The sequence below is a fragment of the Takifugu rubripes genome, chromosome 1 (genome assembly GCF_901000725.2).
Source record: "Takifugu rubripes chromosome 1, fTakRub1.2, whole genome shotgun sequence".
NCBI lineage: Eukaryota > Metazoa > Chordata > Actinopteri > Tetraodontiformes > Tetraodontidae > Takifugu > Takifugu rubripes.
In genome coordinates this window covers 6,880,650-6,902,026 of record NC_042285.1, presented here as the reverse complement: position 1 = coordinate 6,902,026, position 21,377 = coordinate 6,880,650, and the positions used below count along the sequence as shown (strand labels likewise).

Here is a 21,377-nt window from a genome sequence, read left to right as displayed (position 1 = left end):
ATCATATATTCCATTGATGTACAGGAAGTCATTACTCTTACCATCAGTTTCTCTGAATCCGCTCGGACTTTAAGGAGCTCTGTAATGGCATCCACAAAGCCTTGATGATGGAAATTGCACATCTTTTCAATTTCGCGGTCATGGTTCCTTATCCGGGCATCCAGCTTTTCCATGAAGCGCTTGTGAGCATTCGGTTGGTCATCATAAATAGACCTAATAGACAAACAAAAATCACTAACCAATTATAGGAAAATTACTAGAGAACTAGAATTAAAATGACAACTTGGTGGCAATATACATATATATACATATATATACACACACACACGAACACATATATTTGTGTGTATACATACAGACACAAATATATAAAATATAAGGAAATAATTTAATAACACTCATTCTGATAGAAATTGTACAATGAATGGCATTATAAATATAAAGTTTTGCAATACTATATTACTATTAATACTATTTTGAACCCAAATATTTTGGATGGTTTTTTTTTAATGAAAAAGGAATAGAAATTGTGAAATGGACCAGACCTAGAGTAAAGAGGGCTCTCCTACACCAAATAAACGTCTAACTAGAGGTTAATCACAATGCAGTTTAGATACCGGTACAATAATTTGTCTGATATGATTTTATGGTTTATATATTAATACAGAATTGTTGAGATTGGTCAACATGAATTTGATCGTTTTTAAATGCATTGTTTATACATTTTTAAAAATGCATATCACCATTTAATAACAAATTCCATCTTACTAGTACTATGATATGTTGCATCTGAAAACTACTTTCAATTCTATCTAGAGCAGAAGTCGACAACCCAAAATGTTAAACGAGTCATATTGGACCAAAAAAGCAAAAAACAAATCTGTCTTGAGCTGCAAAAAAAATTAAAGGCATGTCACATGGTTACAAATACATAATGAGCATTTATGATTAAATGTGTATTTTGCCTGCAGCGCATACTGGAGAGAATGACGCACCATGTGATTACCGTATTTTCACAACTATAAGGCGCACCTAAAACAGTGAGATTTTCTCAAAAATCGACAGGATCCCCTAAAATGGCCCCTAAAAACGATACGTGTATGAGGCTTACTTTAAACTACAGGCCATCGAATATGCGGCTGAAAATGGCAATCGAGCAGCTGCACAACATTTTAATGTAAATGAGTCCATGGTCAGAAAGTGGAGAAAACAAGAAAGTGAACGAAAGTGAGGAAGGTGAAGCTGAGTTTCTGCGCGAACAAAGCAAGGTGGCCCGAGCTGGAAGACCGAGTGGACCAGTTGGTTGTGGAACAGCGAACAACTGGAAGGGCGTCTCTACTGTCACCAAAGGCCAAAGCGATTGCTGAAGAAATGGACATTGAGCACTTCCAAGGAGGTCCGTCTTGGTGTTTTCACTTTATGAGGAGGCGGCATCGCTCCATACAGGCAAGGACAACTGTTGCGCAGCGGGCTGCCCACGGATTACCAGGAGAGGGTGGTCATCTTCCGCACCTACTGCCACGACAAGATAACCGCGCCCAGCCACATCTATGAGGCAGCGGCAGGCAAGTTATGCCACCATATGCGGGTCGGAACCGGTCGGTGAGTCTGATTCAGATGATGAAGAAGAGGAATTCGAGATGGTGGACATTGAAATAACGCAGCTGTTTAATTCAGATACAGAAGATGAAAAATTTGATGGTTTTGTGGCAGGAGAATGAATATTTTTTCAATAAATGTGTCGAAATGTGTCTGTTTTACTTCTGTTGTCATTTTTTACTGTATGTTTTAGCATGCGCCTAATAATACGGTGCGCCTTATGAATGTTTTAAATACAGATTTAGCACCCATAACTGAGACTGCGCCTTTTATTACAGTGCGCCTTATGGTCGTGAAAATACGGTACTCTGCTGTACGATGGTGCTTTAAGTTTTTATTATCCACATTTTTACAGCATTGGAAAATTTTAAGAAGGCTTGATATAAAAAAAAAATCTTACATTTTAAAACTGACCCTCATAAACACAAAACACCTTTGATTTGGTTATTTCAAAACGTCTATGCCAGTGATCTAAAAGTTTTGAAGAATAAAAAGTGGAGGAGGAAGAGATTACCGTAGTCGAGAAAGGTAACCAGCTCCACCTAGTGATAAGAGAGTAAAAAGCTCTGGCATTTGATGAAGTTAATAGTAATTTGTATAATGATGAAATTTTTAAATATCCTCTGCGCATTTATTAAATGTTTATTGTAATGGATTCAAATAAAATTAAAAGAGGTAAACTGCAAGCTATTGTGAAATTTAGGCAAGGCAGACTACATAAAGACACCCATCTGAATCCAGGTAAACATATAGTATATGTACAGTATGTACTGAAATGTTGAGTATTGCTTCTCAAACATCTCCATATGTCCATGCAGCAGTGTACAAATGATTTAGACTTGTAATGTTACACCAACATCAAGCATGAGTTAAGTAATACATAAAAATACTGATTAGCAACAAATGTCAATAAAGGAAGGCAAAAATGATGCAGCAGACTGGTCCATTTTGCCAAAATGTCATTGTAGCAACTCAAAATGATTCTCAGTAGTTTGTGTGGCCCCCACGTGCTTGAATGCATGCCTGAAAACGTCGGAGCATGCTCCTAATGAGACGACGAATGGGGTCCAGGGGGATCTCCTCCCAGATCTGGACCAGGGCATCACTGAGCTCCCGGACAGTCTGAGGATCAACCTGGCAGTGCCGGATGGACCTAAACATAATGTCCCAGAGGTGTTCTATTGGATTTAGGTCAACTGAACGTGGGGGCCAGTCAATGGTATCAATTCCTTCATCCTCCAGGAACTGTCTGCATACTCTAGCCACATGAGGTCGGGCATTGTCGTGGACCAGGAGGAACCCAGGTCCCACTGCGCCAGCGTAGGTTCTGACAATGGGTCCAAGGATTTCATCCCGATATCTAATAGCAGTCAGGGTGTCATTATCTAACCTGTAGAGGTCTGTGCGTCCTTCCAGGGATATGCCTCCCCAGACCATCACTGACCCACCACCAAAGCGGTCATGCTGAATGATGTTGCAGGCAGCATAATGTTCTCCACTGCATCTCCAGACCCTTTCATGTTTGTCGCATGTGCTCAGGTTGAACCTGCTGTAATCGGTGAAGAGCACCAGGCGCCAGTGGGGTAGTTGCCAATACTGGTGGTCTATGGCAAATGCCAATCGAGCTCTACGGTGCCGGGCAGTGAGCACAGGGCCCGACGTCCTGTAGTGGGCCCTGTGCTCCCTAACCCTAACCCTACCTAACCCTAACCCTCAGGCCACCCTCATGGAGCCTGTTTCTGATTGTTTGGTCAGAAATATTCACACCAGTGGCCTGCTGGAGGTCATTTTGTAGGGCTCTGGCAGTGCTCATCCTGTTCATCCTTGCACAAAGGAGAAGATACCAATCCTGCTGAGGGTTTAAGGAACTTCTACGGCCCTGTCCAGCTCTCCTGGAGTAACTACCTGTCACCCTGGAATCTTCCTCATGCTCTTGAGACTGTGCTGGGAGACACAGCAAACCTTGCAACGGCATGTATTGATGTGCCATCCTGGAGGAGTTGGACTAATTGTGCAACCTCTGTAGCGTCCAGGTACCGCACCATGCTATCAACAGAGATGTTGATCCAAGCCAAATGAGTAACTACAGCAGTAGAAAGTTAGTCAGTAAAAAATCAGCCAAAAGAGATGAGGAGGGGGAAAAAAGTGGCCTCAACCTGGAAAGCCATTCCTCAGTCTCATTGTTGCCCCTCTGATGCACCTGTTGTTAATTTCATTAACAAAGCAGCAGAAACTGATTAACAACCCCCTCTGCTACTTAACTGACCAGATCAATATCCCAGAAGTTTGACTGATAGGTTGCTATACTCCGATTAAAAAGTGTTCCTCTAATTATTTTTTTTTGAGCAGTGTATATAAGATGGTTATGTGGCAACAGGTACTTCCATTCTAGGATGATGATACAAAGTAAGCATTTTAAAATTGATAACTTGAGCCAAACCATGACATTCTGCGTGTTTAAATGCTTTGGAATACATTCCAAGAAGTCTAAACCTGTGAAATAACTGAAAGTAGTTAAGTAAAGTAAAATGTAGTTTAAAGGGATTTTTGAGTGCATATAGATATGTTTTGTGTAGTGATGCGTTCATTAATACTTGCGTGTCCTACGTTTGTCATTTACTGTATTTTGGCCTAAGAATGATAATGTGGTTTACAAGACAATAGCAAAAAAACATGCACACTTAATCATTACCAAGGAAGAAAGATGAATGAGGCATCGCATGACAACTACCGAAATAGTGCTTGTTCTCTTATTCCTGTTAGACCAAACAAAAGCGACACCTACTATTAACAATAAAGATGTTTAGTCCCATAGCCACACCCACAAGTAATATTTTCATTTTAGCAGCCCACAAGCCGCCCAACAGAACCGGAAAAGATCCGCGCAAACGCCAAGGGATTATATCTGATCTCAGGTAATTAAAGAGGTCATTGTTGGCCTGTTGGCGTACAAGCAAGCTCGGCTCAAGCTTCATTTCAGAGGTCCGTTGGCTAACTGCTAATGTTAGCCTAGCCGCATATAGTGTATCTTCCTCTTGAAAGAACGGTCTATAAAGAGAACAGTAGAGTTTTCCATCAAGTCATATATTCTTACCGTAAAGTGGGGCCAACACAAGCTGTGTCAGTGCTTTCAATTTCCTGCAAAATTCGCTCGTGTTCCGTTACACATTCTAAGGTGTCATTCTCCGCCATGATTGTTGTGGATGTCTGCCTGTCTTTGCAGTCGCCGTGACGAGAGTCCATTACCGGCCTATGGGGGGTGGTGTTCGCCGACATATGTTTCCAGATAGTCTAATCTGTTCTGTGTTTTATTTTTTTAAACGTAGGTTAAAACGCATGTTTCGTCACTGAAACTATACATTTTTTCCTGAGTTCCGACATTTTTTCTCATGCCATTCAATGCCAGTACAGTCTCTCAATATGTGTTTTTTAAACACAATATTATTATCGCCACATATTGAATTATATATTCAGTTATTCAGATCAATAAAATAAATGTCTAATTCTATCTCTTCAGTTTTTAAAATACCAATATGATGATGTGCAGTCATCATAGCAGAAACATTTCCAAAGGCCATCTCTTCTTTGTTCTTATCTCCTCCACTTTGACTATAAGATTGGGTATAACACAGACCCTGTTAATGGCCATTTGTATTTCATTACCAAAGTGTAACAATAACTATTTGTAGATGTGAATCTCTGTCTTTCTGGCTCGTTCTTGCCCTCCCTCTGTTCCCTTCTATGATCAGCAGAATCAGAGTGAACAACAGTAAAACAAGGATCTTGTGATTTGAGCCAAGAAAGGCTGTCTCTAAAATCAGGTGAGATCAAGGCTTTCGAAAGGTGTGAAGGTAACTGTGTTTGATTCTGGTCTGGGCCCTATATGGTGTTGGAATGTTCTTCCCATGCCTATGTAGGTGTTTGATTTTTTGATTAACTGCTTTTGTAGACAGGTCATGTATTAGTCAAATGGTGATACAAAAAGGAAAATTGTCACCTGTTTACTGCAGTGAGTAATATCATCTCTATAGTAAAATACAGAAAGAAACTCAACGAAAGTGTTCAACCAGCTCATTTTTACACAAACAAAAACTCATTCTTATCTAGTTTTAGGAAATGTGACCCACAAAGCCCATTGAATCACAGGATGTGAACTCTGAGCTTCAAGTGGAAGGAGAAAAAAACAACACCCAACTCCAAGTAAGAGCAGAAATTCAGATTTTAAAAAAGGTCCGGCCTAATCTATAGAATTTACAGATTTAAAATGTTACGTTTTTACGGTTGATAGATGGTAAGTGCCAATATTAAAGATTTGCCATATAAGATGCATTTTGAATCGAATAATGTAAATGTAATTTGGCAAACCATTTTTCTTGTATTGGCATGTATATGACATGTCACATTTCCATTTGAAGAAATTATCTGTCCCACACATTCAAACACATATTTGTTTGTTCATTCAAGACAAATGTGTGCATTATACACTCATAGTTTTGACCTATTTTAGGGTTTAGTATCTCTCTCACTTCGACATGTATTATGCAGAGCTTTGGGATTCAACCAAAGGTCAAACACCTTTTATTGATAACAGTCTTATTAATAAAAGTTCAAACAAGCACATACATATGTAATATAAATTTATTTATGTTGGGTGGTGATGGCTCAGTCTGTTGGGAACTAGGCTGCAAAGTGGAGGGTTCTGGTTCGAGCCCCAGGGCAAACAAAACATGGAAGTACTCAGCAGTACTCTGAATACCTTCAGAGTACTGCTGAGGTACCCAACCCAAAAACACTCACATAGAGCCCTGCAAGGAACTGGTGACACATCCAGGGGTGGACCCTGCCTTCACCCATTATGTACCCTACCCATGACCCCGAAAGGGATAAAGTAGTTAAGAAGATGAGATGAGCGCCATCACCTATGAGTTCACCAGCTATAAGCTCCTAATTACTGTTTGTACACGAGGAAGTTATAATACCTGAATTATGATCACAATAATAATACCTTGGATGAAGGCACATATATTCATTATTAACTACCTATATATTAATGCATACATATTGATGCTTAATTATTTATTACAAAGCACTTTATTTGACCTTATATATCCTGGTCATTAATGGTTAATGTGCCTCTAAATCTACTAATCTATAACTTATTAATAACTATTGTTTTTTTAACTTTCTTCTTTAAAATGATTGTCTTATCTGGATTGTGGACATTGTAGTATAACAGGTGTCACCAACCCTATGCTCGCGAGCACCCGGTTGCCCGTTGGCTCCTTCTCAGTCGCCCGCTGGACTTGTTCTAAAAATAGCCCTTATGGTTCGCCAAAAAAAAAAAAAATCAGCGCCTTATGTAAATTCTATTGAAAGTTTCACACATATACTGTATATTCACATTATATATATATGCGACTGGATAGGTCAGACTTTGGTGCAGAAGGTTATCGGTTCGAATCCAGGCGAGCCCTTAGGCAAGGCTGCACAATTAATCCCGTTTTGGCTAGCTAATACATTGACTATACCGCTCAATCTCATGTATTGGGAAAAACAATTTGAGTTCTGTTTTTTGTTGAATGAAATGTTGAAGGATGGATGTATTGCTTATGAAATGAAACATAAATACATTCATTTACAAGTACTTGTCCTAAAGTTATGATTATTGGTTTTTTGTGTGAATATTGTATGCTTTTGATTTGTTGATTTGTTTATACATATGTTTTGAGCTGGTAGCCCTCAAGCCATTTGGGAATCTTAAGGTAGCCCTCAGCTTTAAAAAGGTTGGTGACCGCTGTAGTATAAGGTATTTTCAAAAGCACTGACTATGAGTTTCCTTATTACCCCCACCTCTCTCTCTCTCTGTCTCTCTCTCTCTGTCTCTCTCTCTCTCACACACACACACACACATACACACACAGGAAATGTGTCAAAGTTTCAGTAACAGATGCACAGACGGCTTAATGCTCCATGATAAGCACAGGAGGATTTTTTTTTACTTAAAAATAATGTACTTTTAAGGGGTTTGGTGAACCTTGAGTCTCATTCCAAAAAATTATGTAAGGTCAATTCTATCTTGCCTCGTACATAATCAATACGATTGTGTATTCTTGCATGTAATATGTTAAAATATATATGTTAAAATTCAATATTGGTTTATCATTCTCTTTTTTGCATGTGAAAAACACACACAAAAACTTAACAACCATATAAATCACAACAGAGTCAGGAATCCCTTATTTTGTCAAGACAAAGCATTCAAAGGTGAATAAGCAAAAAGGTCATTTAAAGACCACTCAGTTCAGGTTTCCAGATTTTGAATTGGCCAAGCAAAAAGCAAGAAATAAGTGTAACATACATTGGCCTTTTTATAAATTTAAAAATACTGTTTTCAAAACAGCTTTTAGTACTTGGATAATTGCAAAATGCTTACTTTGATGATATGTGCCGGTGTCCTGTTAGAAAGAGGATATGTGGATCACAGCACCATGGGTGTACTGTGACCTGTCACTATGCCTATTCTTCTCTCCATCTGCTCTTCCTTTGCACATTCTGTTAGCTTCCTGCATTATAGGCTGCTGTACATCTGTTGACCTCCATTGTAAGTTACGCTCTAAACAAATAGCAGTGAAGAACATCCTGGAACAGAGACATTTAAAAGTTAAGACAGGAAAGTTGTCCAGATGTTTCAGACAAGCCCAAAGAGGAAAGTGAAACATGTTGTAAGTCTATTTTAAACATTCACATAGGCAAACCAAGTTAACTAGTTTCATCCCACAATATATAGTATAGTAATAGAAAAAGAACAGGACTACTTTAGAACCTTTTTTTTTTAAAGCAGGATTGATTGTCTAATTAATTAGAGGTATGCATCAAAACGACTCACAGCTTCATGGTTGCTTTTAGCTGAAACTGATGATTCTGCCTACGTAGCATTCAGGTGGAGGGAACAGCAAGAACAGCAAGGTTTTTTTTGTTTTTTGAGTTGGGGATGATTCCTTTAAATCATCCTTCCATTAACTGCTACTTATTCTAAAAGAGCCAGCTGTGATTTTGAACTCTTCAACAATGTGTATTAATGGTTGTTGATGATGGTGATGATTATTAGCAGTATAATTTTAGTGTTTACTGTTTCCTTTTATCGTCTATTCAATTGTATTTGTGTAGCTGATCTGCTTTTACATATCTAAATGCAATCAGTAAATAATAACTTATGCTCTATAAACTGAATCAGACATCATGCATTCTTGCAACCCTAAAAGGAATAATTGTGTTTGCTTTTGTAGAAAAAATAAGTCATGAAGAATTTGGCACCAGTTGATGACCAAGAGAGATGGATAAAGATAATCCTTTTAATACCAAAGTAAATCCATCTTATTTTGGTTGATCTGTCATTTCAGGTCTCCATGGAGAGTTGTTGTCAGTGGGACAAAAATCTGAGAGCACTCCTCAAGTGGCCACTGGAATTTTGTCTATCTACCTACATTTTCCACAAACAAGAATAAAGATAAAGAGAATGTGAATGCACTGAAGTTTGTGTGTGTGTGTGTGTGTGTGTGTGTGTGTGTGTGTGTGTGTGTGTGTGTGAGTGTGTGAGAGAGAGAGACAGAGACAGAGAGAGAGAGAGAGAGAGAGAGAGAGACTGGATTTTTATTGCTCACCACACACTGACGCACATCTTACAAGCTGTAGAGTGATCCTTCAAGTGGGTCAAGGACCAGGAAGAATGTGCATCATCATCCACCCATCTCCAATTGTTTTTTTGGCTCTTTCCCAGACAAACGAGCATCTGTTTTTTTATTCTACTTTCTTGAATGTTGTCTAGCAGAAATAGTGTGATGTATGTTTTATGGAGTATGGAGTTGAGTATCAGTTGATTTTCAAGCAACTTCTCTTCAATGGTTCAAAATCTATATTGTTTATGCTAGATAGTGTATAATGTGTGCAATTTGAATAACATGTTTCTAAGCAAGTTTTTTTTAAATATTTCCTTGTTCAGTAAGAAGTAAAAATATGAGTTCATGGTAGAAAGACTGCAGTCAAACACCTTTATTTCCGATCAGTGATCAGGTGTTTTTGATAGTTTGTCAGTACAGTATCAAAGTCATAAGTTGGTTATTTGTCTCTCTGTGAATCTGATCATATGAAGTATGTGCACACAGTCTGTTATTGTTGTGAAACTGCCTACTCATTTAGAAAAAGGAAGTGAAACACACACATATGATTTATCCTGTAGGGTACCTCAGGAGCCATTATTTTGACTCCTGTCTGTCTGGCTGGCTGGCTAGCTTGGCTTGCCCCCAGCGTCAATATATGGAATCTTGTTTTATTCGATCAGGATATGTTTTTTGACACTCATATTGAGCACATTTCAACTTCTGCCTTCTATCACCTGCTCAACATTACAATTGTTAGACACTTTCTGCTGCAACATTATGCAGAAATGAAGGTGGGAAATTGAGTGCCCTATTATCCTGCTTTATAGTTACATTGCTGAAGGGCTCCTACTAAGGATCTCTCCCTCTTTCTCCATTTCCCCTATCCTTATTTATTTCACATAGAGTGCATATTACTGCCAAAGCCTATCTTGTTTTATCTAGGCATGGTTATTCATGCCCCTACAACAATATGGTTCATCAAGTTCAAGTGACGAAGTTCAAGTGGTTGAGATCTCCATATGAAAATGCATATGCCCATGGACTTCTCTTGTATCACCAGCATTATATTAAAACATACATTAACTCATTATATCTCCATTTATAATGAACAAAAGTGTAGTGCTGATGTTGACGATTTCTCTATTTGTGGCATCTATTGCATTTTTGTTCATCCCAGGCAGAGCACTCCCTCATCTGTGGCTTTCTCTGAGGTTTCTTCTTTTTAACTTTTTAAGTTAAAAAAGTTTTTTTTTTAGTTTTTCCTGATCCAGTCATGGGTCTAAGGACTTATGTTGTGACAACTGTGCAAATTGTAAAGCCTTCAAAGACAATGTTGGTTATTTGGGGGTTCTAAATAAATTTAATGTATCTTGATTTGATAATACAAACCTTAACAAAATGTGTTATCTTTTCTGACAGTATTTTTCTTGGACATTACAAAAACCTTTTACTTCACCCTGGATGTGTAGGCTTTGGATAATTTCATACAGTATTGATCTGTTCATCTCTGTATCTATGGAGTTCAACTGTGAGAATGGAGTGATCTCAAGGTTGTTGATAGGTGCCTAGTTTCTTACCTGATGGTTCTGGTCCTTGTCACTACACATTTGTTAGGGTACTCTTTAACAAATAAGGATGTAGCAATTAAAATCTGCCAAACAAATGTTCTCTGGTGTTAGTCTTAATGTTTATCATGAACAATTTTGGAGATTTTCCAAGAAATTCCACACAAACCTAATCCACAACAAAGAAGCGAAGAAAAGGTGGAATAATAAAAATCACTAGCTACCGGTATTATCATATGCTGATACAAATTTTGACATGGCAGACCAGTAGACGTTTTGATGTGAAACACTGAATTTAATCTGGTTTGAAGTTGTTTGAAGTCCAACTAAGCTCCATTTGTTTGTATGTACTGTTTGTAAAAAATTTGAGGTGTTTTAATATTTATCTTGACTCCAATGCAACAGGATTTAATAGGAATCCAATTTTAATTTACAAAGGTTGGAATAAAAGATCCAGTATGAATATTTTAGTTTGTTTTGTTTTTTTAATTGCCTTTTTCTAATGCCATGTCTATTTATAACCCATGTGTGCTTTGCAGGACAGCTTGTTTGAGTAGATAATTGCTTAGATGGGCTTACTGGAATGAAGAAATGGAAAATCCAGTGCTTTTTTAACGACCATGTGAATACTTTTAAAACCTCCCTATATTCCATTTGGATATGTTCTAATTGCAAAACAAATAGCACACTTGACTACACCTGTGAATTAGTGAGTGATCTCTCCTTAGCTGCCACAGGAATGAAATGCTACCTTGTGTGCTCCTGGCCCCAATACCCTTTTTACTCTGCCCTACCCCTAGACACACACAAACACACACACACAAAATGTTTCTTTTTTTTTCTTTTTTTTTCAAAATTGACAAAACAAAAAATTGGGGGTTAAATTTACATTCCAACGTGTAAACCACACAATCACAATGATATTAATGTGGGGTTTTTTTGCACATCACAAATAACTGTTTCCAAGTAGCAGAGCTATAATTTGTCAAAGATATGATAAAATATTATTAATTATATTGAAAGGTTCAATGGGTGGCTAGAAGACAAGTTTAGTTTATTGTGGTTGCTTGTTTTCTCGGGCTTGTCTGGAAATTATTTGTCTGCCTTGCGGTTATTATTTATTGTTAATTATTATTCCAGGAGTCAGGTCCAACACATTTATAAAATAAATTCTTAACATTTATCATGGTACAAGATCATCGGGCCCATCCTGGCCAAAAAAACCTCAATTCTCTGACACAAAGAGGCATTCAGATGCCAATTCTGCCTGCCTCACTGCTGAACAGGACAGGGGGGGGGGGGGGGGGAAATCAATTATATTGACTAATATAGTAGAATGTGGTAGCTCATGCAGTGAAAATGTCTGTACTCCCATTGTTATTATAATATTGGAACCAACACCCATATTTTGTGGTAACACATAAATATAGGCTACCTAAGGCGGCATCAAATGCAAACTATTTTGATTACACATTCTACTGATCCTTATGGTAAAGTCATATTAGCATTAATTGTGGTGTCCCACTCACCTTTTAGTTGACTTTGTGTACAGAAATTTATCATTTTCAAATAATCAACAGTTCCTGATGTGCAGAGCACATCAGACACTGTTTGCCCCCTTAAATCAGTGCACGGCCAATTTCATTCCTAACTGCTCTGTGCTGTAGACACAACTAAGTGCTTTCTGTGTGTAACACTAACTAGGTCATGTGAGTGTGCCTCAGAATGGTCTCAAGTATACATCCTTTACAATTTGGCCAAAGCTCTCCAGTTTGTTTTTTTAATTATTTTTTAAATTCTATCTGCATTAATGGTGTTGTTGCTCAAGAAACCAAGACTGAAGAGGACAAGGATTAAACCACCAACCTTAAATTGAGATCACCTTAACACCTGAGCCACAACCAAACAAATATAATTGTAGAGGGTGGGTTTGAATTTTGTGAATTATTTAAAATTTATTTAACATCCAGAAAGCATCTTTAAATTACTGAAGTACTACAGTTCCACTCTGATATCCTACCTGCTTTGCCACAGAGAAATCTCATTATGCTTACCATTAATTTCAGTTTGCCTAATTCTTGTAATTTGAATCTTATTTTTAAAAAATGATTAGTGAAATTACTATGTAGTGAAGTTACTACATAAAAATATGACTACATTACTACATAAAAATATGTAGTATGTAAAATGACAGTCCCTCAACTTTAATTAGAAAAGAACATTTCTGCATTTCTAAAATACACCCATGACCCCTCAACACACACACAAACCCACACAGCAACACAAGTATTGATGTGACCAGTTTTCTTTCATTAATTTATCAGCTGAGTTGAATAGTGTGTGTTATTGGTGAACCCAAGTTAATGTGTTCTTATATTTGAACGACTGAGGAATGTGTTGACTGTTGACCTTGGCCAAATGGAAGCCATTACCCCACCCCTACCCCTCACCAAAGAGAACTAAGAGATAGTGTTCATGTATTGCTTCATCCTTTTAAGGAAGATTTTTTTTTTAAAAAAAATCCTCTGATCTCACACCCAGTATCTCAGCTGAAAATTAATGATACTAAAGAGGAATAGAAAGGTATTGCCTGCGAGCTGAGAAATTAGATTCTAATTATTATTATTATTATTGTTATTATTATTATTATTATTATTATTATTATTAGTGTTGTTATAAGGGATTTGTAGTCTGTTGTTGTTTTGTTATCATAATTAAGATTATTATATTAATATTATTATTGGTAGTACTATGTTTTTGTTATTGATCTAAAATACAACAATGCATCTCTTTCCTCAGCTTGTCCTCAGTTTTAGGTTCTATTGATAATTCTTAAAGAAAGAAACAACTGGGGATCTTGCGTTTATGTGAAACACTGAGCTACATTTGCATGGCATAATATTCCGTTAAACTTGCTGATTAGCCATTGGTCTGAGATTACATTCTTTTCACCACTAGTAAATTCATTAAACCAAAAAAGAAAGATAAAATAAAGTAAATGAGCACATACAAAACACTGTCACAATAGTGTATTAAGGATTGAGGAGACTGGAGAGGCACTCTGAATTTAGTCAGCTATCTCTTTCAGATTTCATCCACCAACTGTGTGTGCTATACCGCCAAATGTTGACTTTACCCTGCACAATTTGTGAACCATTACACAATACTTATGCTGAGATCAATGTGCATACTGTTGGTTTTAGAATAGACCTGCATGTGTGAGGCCAGTGAACCTCTGCAATGTCACTCAAAGTTAAAGGCCAATGAGCTTTAAATTTCCACATCAGTCCTACATTCTGCCAACAGCAATCTTCAGCACCTCCTCTGCTATTCAATATAAAAGAGTCCTGCGAACATATCGTGACTATCAGTCACTGTCAAAACTATCTCTATGCTCCCTTTTCTCTTCTGAGGCTCTGTTCAATCATTAACCTAATCTACTTTCTAAAAAAGTCCCATTCACATTGTTTGCTTGAGAGCTAACTGATAAGATATATTTAGTTGAATTTAGTTATGAGACAATTGGTATTATAGAGTCTTCACTAGTAAGTAGCTGTGTTTGATTCCTTAGGAAAACTGAATGTTGTGAAACAGTGACATTTAAACTCCAAAAAAACTATAAAAAATGTATTCATGAAAATTTAGAAAATGGGCATTTTAAAGCCACCCTTTCTTTCAACATAAAATTTTAACATTAAATCGGCATCATATAAACCACTGTTATACTGTATGCTATCTATATAAGTAGCACTAGTTTGAAGTCTGAGAAAGAGACAGTTTTATATGTATTTTTTTTGTAGAAAACAGGTTCACCTAGGCTTATATTTGTTATGAGTGATCTACATTCAATGCACAGGTTAGACATCATTATCAACTTAACAACTTATCAGTTATGCACTGAATAATTTCTTAATTAATTATTAAACCAATAAGTTCTGGGCTTACTAATCAAGTGTAACCGATGTATTAATAACTATTATTCTTCAAATCTTTCATCTGTCTCATTTGTTGTTAAATGCCCCCACATAATCACAAAATCCTTCAAATATGACTGAGTTTTAATTACCGTCTGTTTATTATTTCAAGATGTCATGTTCAAAATAATTACAATAAAACAATCATCCAAAGGTGTATGAAATTTAATAGCTTATGAATTTAAGGACATGAAACCCCATTTGAAACCAAAACAGTTCTGATTTTTAAACAAATACCCAACAATTATTCATGATTTTAATGCTGTAAATATGATACAAATACTCAGAATGCTTGAACTGGATTGGTGTAACAGAAATCAGATTTTTGTTTCTTTAGTGGTTTAATCGTGCAAATTCAGCAAATAATTCACCACTACCACTAAGTTTCCTTGTATCTGTATACAAAATATTGGTCACTTAAACTAAGAAAACTGTGTCACACTTTTTGTTAAATGCACACTTTTATTATACAGCAAAATGTGCGGCACAGTTTTTTAAAAATTTACAATCAGCCTTGTTGCTGTGACCCCATGAGTGTGGTCACAGCCCAAGACTGTCCTTGTGGTGTCAGCTGTGGTCTATTGAACATGGAAAGGCAGGTTTAAATTGGGATTACCACATAATCTTAGTATATGAACAACAGCAAAATTATATCCTACATGAGGATAGTTTTGGGCATAGAAAAACAAGCTGTCTTTGTATATAGTTTACTTTTTTCTTTAGTTGTCATTGTAAAAAGTAAACTTTCTTATTGACTAAAGTCAATAAGATGATGCAATGTAAAGATGGTTTCATTTTATTTGGCCATTGAGCTTCTTCTTGAGACACCCCCCCCCCCCCCCCCCCAAAAAAAAAAAAAAAAATTGAAGGAAAAATTTATCAAAATTGCAAAATCTCTACAGAGTTTTGTGATACATGTTCTACTGCTGTTTTACAAATAAATGGTATTCATGTGTTTCTTTCATTTTAAACTACACGATTACAGTATATACATTTCATTTTTATCAATCTGAATTATGATGAACAATATTATTAACAATAATAGTTATAATACTACTATTAATAATACATGTCATGAGCCGACTAGTGTTGGTTATTATCGTCTATATATAGACACGATAATAACATAATAATCAGATGTTATTTCTGTTCCCACACGAAGCGGGTTTCAGTCTTTCAGATCGGTACTGAAAATTCTCAAAAAAAAAAACCTCCATCATCTTGCCAAAACTATGTGTCGTTCGCTATGTCCAAGTCAAGATCTGTGTCGTCTAGCCCATCAGAGTCCAAAGTAGCGTTCACTTGGTGCGAGGCTGCGGAGCTGACAGCGCAACCGCTCGACGGTTCCAGCTCGAGGTTCCGCACGGTGCGCTTGTACTCCACAGTCTGAATCCCAGAGATCTCCCTCATATCACCGGATTTATTATTTCTCTTGGTGCTTTCGTCGTCCACTTCTCGTTGACCACTCTGAGGATTTTCCTGAGATGTGTGATAAAGTCATGATCATGAGTTCGATGGTAAGTTTGAAACAATTTATTTCTACCTGAAACTAAATCAAGCTCACCTGTTTTAGTCTACGCCATTTGGCTCGACGGTTTTGGAACCATGTTTTTACCTAAAGTGAGGGGGGGGACCCAAATCAAAGCAAAACAAATAATACATTGAGACGCTATCGAATAAATTATCTTCGTTTGTGTTTTCAGCTATATTTATTATTAGTAGTATTATTTGATAAAGAAGCAGGGCAACGCTTAAATGGTATATATTAGATATATAAATATAGATGAATGGATATAATAGTATGTGATCTTGTGCCTCACCTGTCTCTCACTCAGCTGAAGCACCTTAGCCAGACGCTTCCTCTCCGGAGGTGACAGGTATTTTTGGGTCTCGAACATCTTCTCCAACTCAATGGTCTGATCATTGGAGAAGCGGACTTGACCACCCTTTCGTTTGTGTAGTGGTCGCTGGATGTATGGGGACCACAGCAGCGGCTTCCCTACAGAGCAAGAACAAACGAACCCTAAATCTATTTCACGTTTACACATGACAAAATAATACAACATACAATAATACAATAGATATGCTCATAAAATTACATGATGATAAAGTTCAGATTTCTTTTCTGTCTGAGTTCCTTGATTTTATGTTTGTCTGTTGAGGAAGGTCGTGACAGTAAAGACTGTGGCCAAATATCCGCTTCATGTGCTTCCTGCTCTGCGGTCTGATTATGGGCAATGACATCCAACAGTTCCAATTCACGTCCGCTGTTGTCACCCGTGCGCGCGCGCACACACATTTTCCGTTTGAAATAACATCGTTTTTTTTTCAAAGCGACACTTTTTTCAATTATCTAATTCCTAAATGTTTTGCTTGATAATATTAAAGTAAAGTTACATACTTTAAAAAAAAAGTGGGAAAAAATGAAAAGGGTAGTTTTCGTCAACATTTATTTGATCTATTTTTTCTTTTAAATCTAGAAATGTAACATCTGAGTTCGAATAAAATACACAATCTGTTGTTAAAAGGTAACTGAAGGATAATTGCATCTAAAAGTATGATAAACCTCAGATAAAAAGCATTAAACGGGCTTTTTTATAATTTAAGATTAACTGATAAAATTAGAATAAACAAATTTAATGACACTGCAATGATTTCTAGCTGAAGCCTGCCAAAGCTTGAACTCATAACACAACACGTTTTAACATGTTTTAAAACGGACGAGTCACAACAGAATTACAATTACAAATATCTTTAACCAATTAGTGTTCTCTATGTTACTGATTATTTCATTTGATTAAACGTAATTCACAAACCTGTTAGTGTGATTACTTAAGGAATCAATTCGCCAGGTTCTGTTTCAGATTTTTTACCTTATGTGTCTCAAAAAATCTATGAAATAACGTTTGTCCTTCTCATTCTTCATTTCTAACACTCATAAAGTCACATCCTCGTTGGCCAGGCAGAGGAAGTGCAACAATATGTGAACAACGGATCCCGGGCTATCAGCGGCCGAGTGTTTCCTGAATATGTCTGTATTGAGGATGTCGATAAAATAATCAGCATCGTGCAGCAAGCTCCCGCGGAAACGGCTGTTTGGAGTAAGCCAGGAAAATATTAAACAGCTTCTGAAACCAGATTTACTTCTATCGACGGACCCACCGCTTCCTTTATAAACGGGAAAAGGGCAAATGGGAAAATGCCTCAGCATGCAAACAGACGGTCCGTCACACCACAGTGGAGGACAATGTGTGAAACAAACTGAACTCTAAAGGCCCTTTACATCATATCATGCCAGAGTTGAGTAAACGTTTGGTTTACACCTAAAACTTGAAATAAAGTATTCACAAAAAACGCTGTACCACCTCATCACGTGCCAGGTTGAAAGGTCAAACTTTCAATTATTTCGAAGGGAGAAGACATAAATGAGTCCACGTTGTAGAGAAATGTGGAAACATTAGGAGGGACAACTGGTGCTCACGGACACAAACAACTAAGTATTAACTCATTCTGAACTCAGTTAAGTTATGTTAAGTCATTGTGGTTACTCTGATATTTTCGAACAATGGGAGTAAGGAAAAGCAGTCAAGGTTGACCTCCCCCCCTCGCCACCATCACCCACTGATAACATACTTAATCATAAAACTGCTGTTGAATTGCGTCTGGAAAATGACTGCATGTGCAAGAGGGTAAAGAAGGTAAACTAACTTAATTTTACTTGTGACTACTTCATAATGCATGGATGATCAAGCGTGACAGCTGTGCAAACATTCACTGTCACTAAATTAACCGTGTCGACAATAGAAAATGTTACATTTAATTTAGTTTAAAATAATATATACCTCATCAAAAATTTATCCATTAAAGTGATAATGATGTGTTTTATTCTGTATCGTAACTTACCAATAGGGCCGTGCCTTAGCAACGTCTGCGCGTACTCCCCCATGGAGCGGTGGTGCTGGTGCTGGAACGGGTAGATGGATCCGGTCAAAGTCCCGGCAGAGGCGTACGTTGCCGCCGTGAGTGCAGCGGCAGCGTGGTGAATCGGTGAGGGCTCATAAATCGTTGTCCGGTAAGGGGAAATAAGACTCGTGAATGAAAAAGCTGGCGATGGAATAGTCGGCGTGGGGATGATCGGAGTGGAGCAGACGGTGGAAGAACATGAAAAGGTAGAAGAGGTGGCGGCTGATGTCCTTCCGAGAATGTTTTCTATGTAGAAGGGTGTCGGATGAGCCGGCTGGATTGGAGTAGGTGCGTAAAGTGGGACGCTCATTGTGCCTCTGCTCTGAATGTATAAGAGAACTAAGTTAACGGAAGGTTGCGCCCCTGCTTTGTGTCCCCACCCTTCCTCTTTATCAAGATAATGTAAAAATGCTGTTTTAAGTATTGTTCGTAACCTATATGCTCAAAATTCCCGAAACGCATCAATGGCAAAGCCTTTTAAGACCGTTAACATCCATCAGTTTGCCGTGGCGAACTGTTGATCTAACTGTTGAATCTGTTATCTGTCTGCAGGCAGTGGGAGGGAGGAGATAATTCGACGTCCAACTTCCTGCAGGTGGCCCGCTTGTGATTGGCTATTCACAGCTTTAATCGCCAGTAGGAGAGAACCATTCAATAAAGATTCACTTAGTCAAACCTCAGCGGAATATGTCGGGAGAAACGGCACATGAATCGAAATCCGTCACGATCGTGTTGTTTAAGAACTCATTACATACGAGTTGATCTATGACTAGAAAGAAGAATTTATCAACAACCAATACTCTATCTATCTATCTATCTATCTATCTATCTATCTATCTATCTATCTATCTATCTATCTATCTATCTATCTATCTATCTATCTATCTATCTATCTATCTATCTATCTATCATGAATTTGTGGGGGTTTTGATTTTTATTTATTTAATTTTTTTAGATGTTTCATCGCACAGCAAGCAGTACACTTTCTAACTGCTGTAATTTAGATAAGTAAGACAGCAAATATAGATATGCAAAGCCTTGGAGAGAGAAAAGAAATAACCAAACAACTAATATTTGATTTGTTCATTGATGACAAACGGCTGTCCTAGTAAACTGTTCTTTCTTCTGCCTGACCAAGCCTCTGCCTGCTCCCTGCCTGTTACTGTTCGCCTGAATTTTTCACATCCTTGGATAGATTCATCACAGAGGATTGTGGACCTGTGGATTTACTTGCTAGATTAGTTGGATACTGTATTGTTTGAACTGAAACTGCTTCTTAATAAAATGAGATATCTTGCTAAGAGCTCCTCCATTGTTTGTGTGCTGCATCTGGGTCCTGGTTCTGTCCCTAGTATACAGACCCTTTCCAAAAAAATTAGACTATCATGAAAACATTTATTCATTTCCATAATTCCTTTTAAAAAGTTAAACTTTAATAGATTATAGATTCAGGGCCCATAATTTAAATGATTTCAAGTATTTATTTGTTTATTTTTTACATATGTTGGGCTTCCAGCTAAAAAAAAACCCATGAAAACATAAATTCAAAAAGTTTTCACAGAAGAAAGAAAGAAGTTAGGATCATATCAAATCAATCAAAATATTGTACTTTTTAAATGATATGTCAATGTGCAATACTTGGCATGGGCCAGGTCCTGTTGAAAGATGAAACATACAGACCCTCAGAAGAAGCAATCATGAAGTCCTCTAAAACATTCTGGTAGACTGTTGCGGTGACCTTGGATTTAAGAAAGCAGAGGTTACCAACAGCTGCACTGGACATTGTCCCCCAAATCATAACTGACTGTGGATATTTCATACTTGACTTTAAAGCAGCTTGGGTTCTGTTCCTCATCCATCTTCCTCCAAACCCTTGGACCTTGATTCCCGAATGAGGAAAAAAGGACCTTGGAAACGAGGACCTCGGACCACTGGCCAACATTCCAGTCCTTCTTGTCATTTAGATGACAAGTTGAGACGCTTCCTACGTTGGCTCAGGCTCAGAAGTGGCTTGACCCGAGGAACCCAACAGTTGTAGTCCGTCTCCCGGATGTGTCTGAATGTGGTGGAAGTTTTTTGTGACTTCTGACACATTACGCTCTTTCTGGATCTCTGCCAGAATCTTGAAACTTCTGTTTGATAATCTGCTGAAGCCCATGGACATCAGACAATTAATTTGTGACACATTCATGCCCTGCAAAATTTGGGGTGATTTCAATGCTATGACTCCATTCAGACAATGGAGTCATAGCATTGGCCCTACAACCCAGCAACTCCAGTGCCTGGAGAAGCAACTTTTAAGGATGGGCGAACAAAGTGCGGAGAATTTAGAGGTAAATAAAAGCACACTGAGGAACTCGGGAGCAAGGTGCTCTTGACAAGGCGTCTGCAATGAGATTGTCTGGACCATTAATGTGACGGATCTCTAGACAAAAAGATTGCAAAAACAAAATCCAATGCATGAGCCTGCGGTTCAGGTAGTACAACGAATGAAGGAATGTGAACGGGTTATGGTCTGTATAGATAACCAAAGGGCCACTATAATCAATATACACTTCAAAATGCAGCAAAGCCCACACCAGTGTGAGGGTCTCCTTCTCTATAACAGAATAGTTAAG

At 37.7% G+C, this 21,377-nt stretch overlaps 2 protein-coding genes and 2 long non-coding RNA genes across 14 annotated transcripts in view; 2 read left to right on the top strand and 2 right to left on the bottom strand.

The window, feature by feature from the left end:
- Positions 1–4,914, bottom strand: part of exoc6 (exocyst complex component 6) — a 56,588-nt gene extending 51,674 nt beyond the window's left edge. The window contains exons 1-2 of one of the 8 annotated variants that reach the window (XR_003888943.1): positions 4,694–4,914; positions 42–213 (exon numbers count right to left, since the gene is read on the bottom strand). Coding sequence is in view for 6 of the 8 variants with exons in the window: in XM_029838767.1 (XP_029694627.1) it covers positions 42–213; positions 4,694–4,875 (354 nt within the window). In the remaining 2 variants the exon portion in view is untranslated. The remainder of the gene's footprint in view (positions 1–41; positions 214–4,693) is intronic. The other 7 variants (XR_003888948.1, XM_029838767.1, XM_029838763.1 and 4 more) reach the window with 7 other exon arrangements.
- LOC115250448 (uncharacterized) lies at positions 3,898–11,273 on the top strand. 2 transcript variants are annotated; one of them, XR_003889001.1, is made up of 3 exons: positions 3,898–4,005; positions 4,445–4,514; positions 9,000–11,273. It is a non-coding gene; the product is annotated as an uncharacterized lncRNA (long non-coding RNA). The 2 variants fall into 2 exon arrangements; XR_003889000.1 differs by lacking the exons at positions 3,898–4,005; positions 4,445–4,514 and adding exons at positions 4,980–5,420; positions 5,707–5,799.
- Positions 11,274–14,870: 3,597 nt separating this feature from the next.
- On the bottom strand, positions 14,871–19,308 carry hhex (hematopoietically expressed homeobox). The gene is made up of 4 exons (XM_003977980.3): positions 18,700–19,308; positions 16,617–16,795; positions 16,361–16,411; positions 14,871–16,275 (listed from the first exon to the last, which is right to left on the bottom strand). The coding sequence occupies exons 1-4, from the start codon at positions 19,067–19,069 to the stop codon at positions 16,027–16,029; spliced, it is 849 nt and encodes a 282-aa protein (XP_003978029.1). The 5' UTR covers positions 19,070–19,308; the 3' UTR covers positions 14,871–16,026.
- On the top strand, positions 16,176–20,089 carry LOC115250441 (uncharacterized). 3 transcript variants are annotated; one of them, XR_003888992.1, is made up of 4 exons: positions 16,176–16,313; positions 17,740–18,494; positions 18,706–18,843; positions 19,312–20,089. It is a non-coding gene; the product is annotated as an uncharacterized lncRNA (long non-coding RNA). The 3 variants fall into 3 exon arrangements; XR_003888998.1 differs by lacking the exon at positions 17,740–18,494 and having other exon boundaries at positions 16,181–16,313; positions 19,312–20,079; XR_003888991.1 differs by lacking the exon at positions 16,176–16,313 and having other exon boundaries at positions 17,542–18,494; positions 19,312–20,079.
- The last annotated feature ends 1,288 nt before the right edge of the window (positions 20,090–21,377 follow it).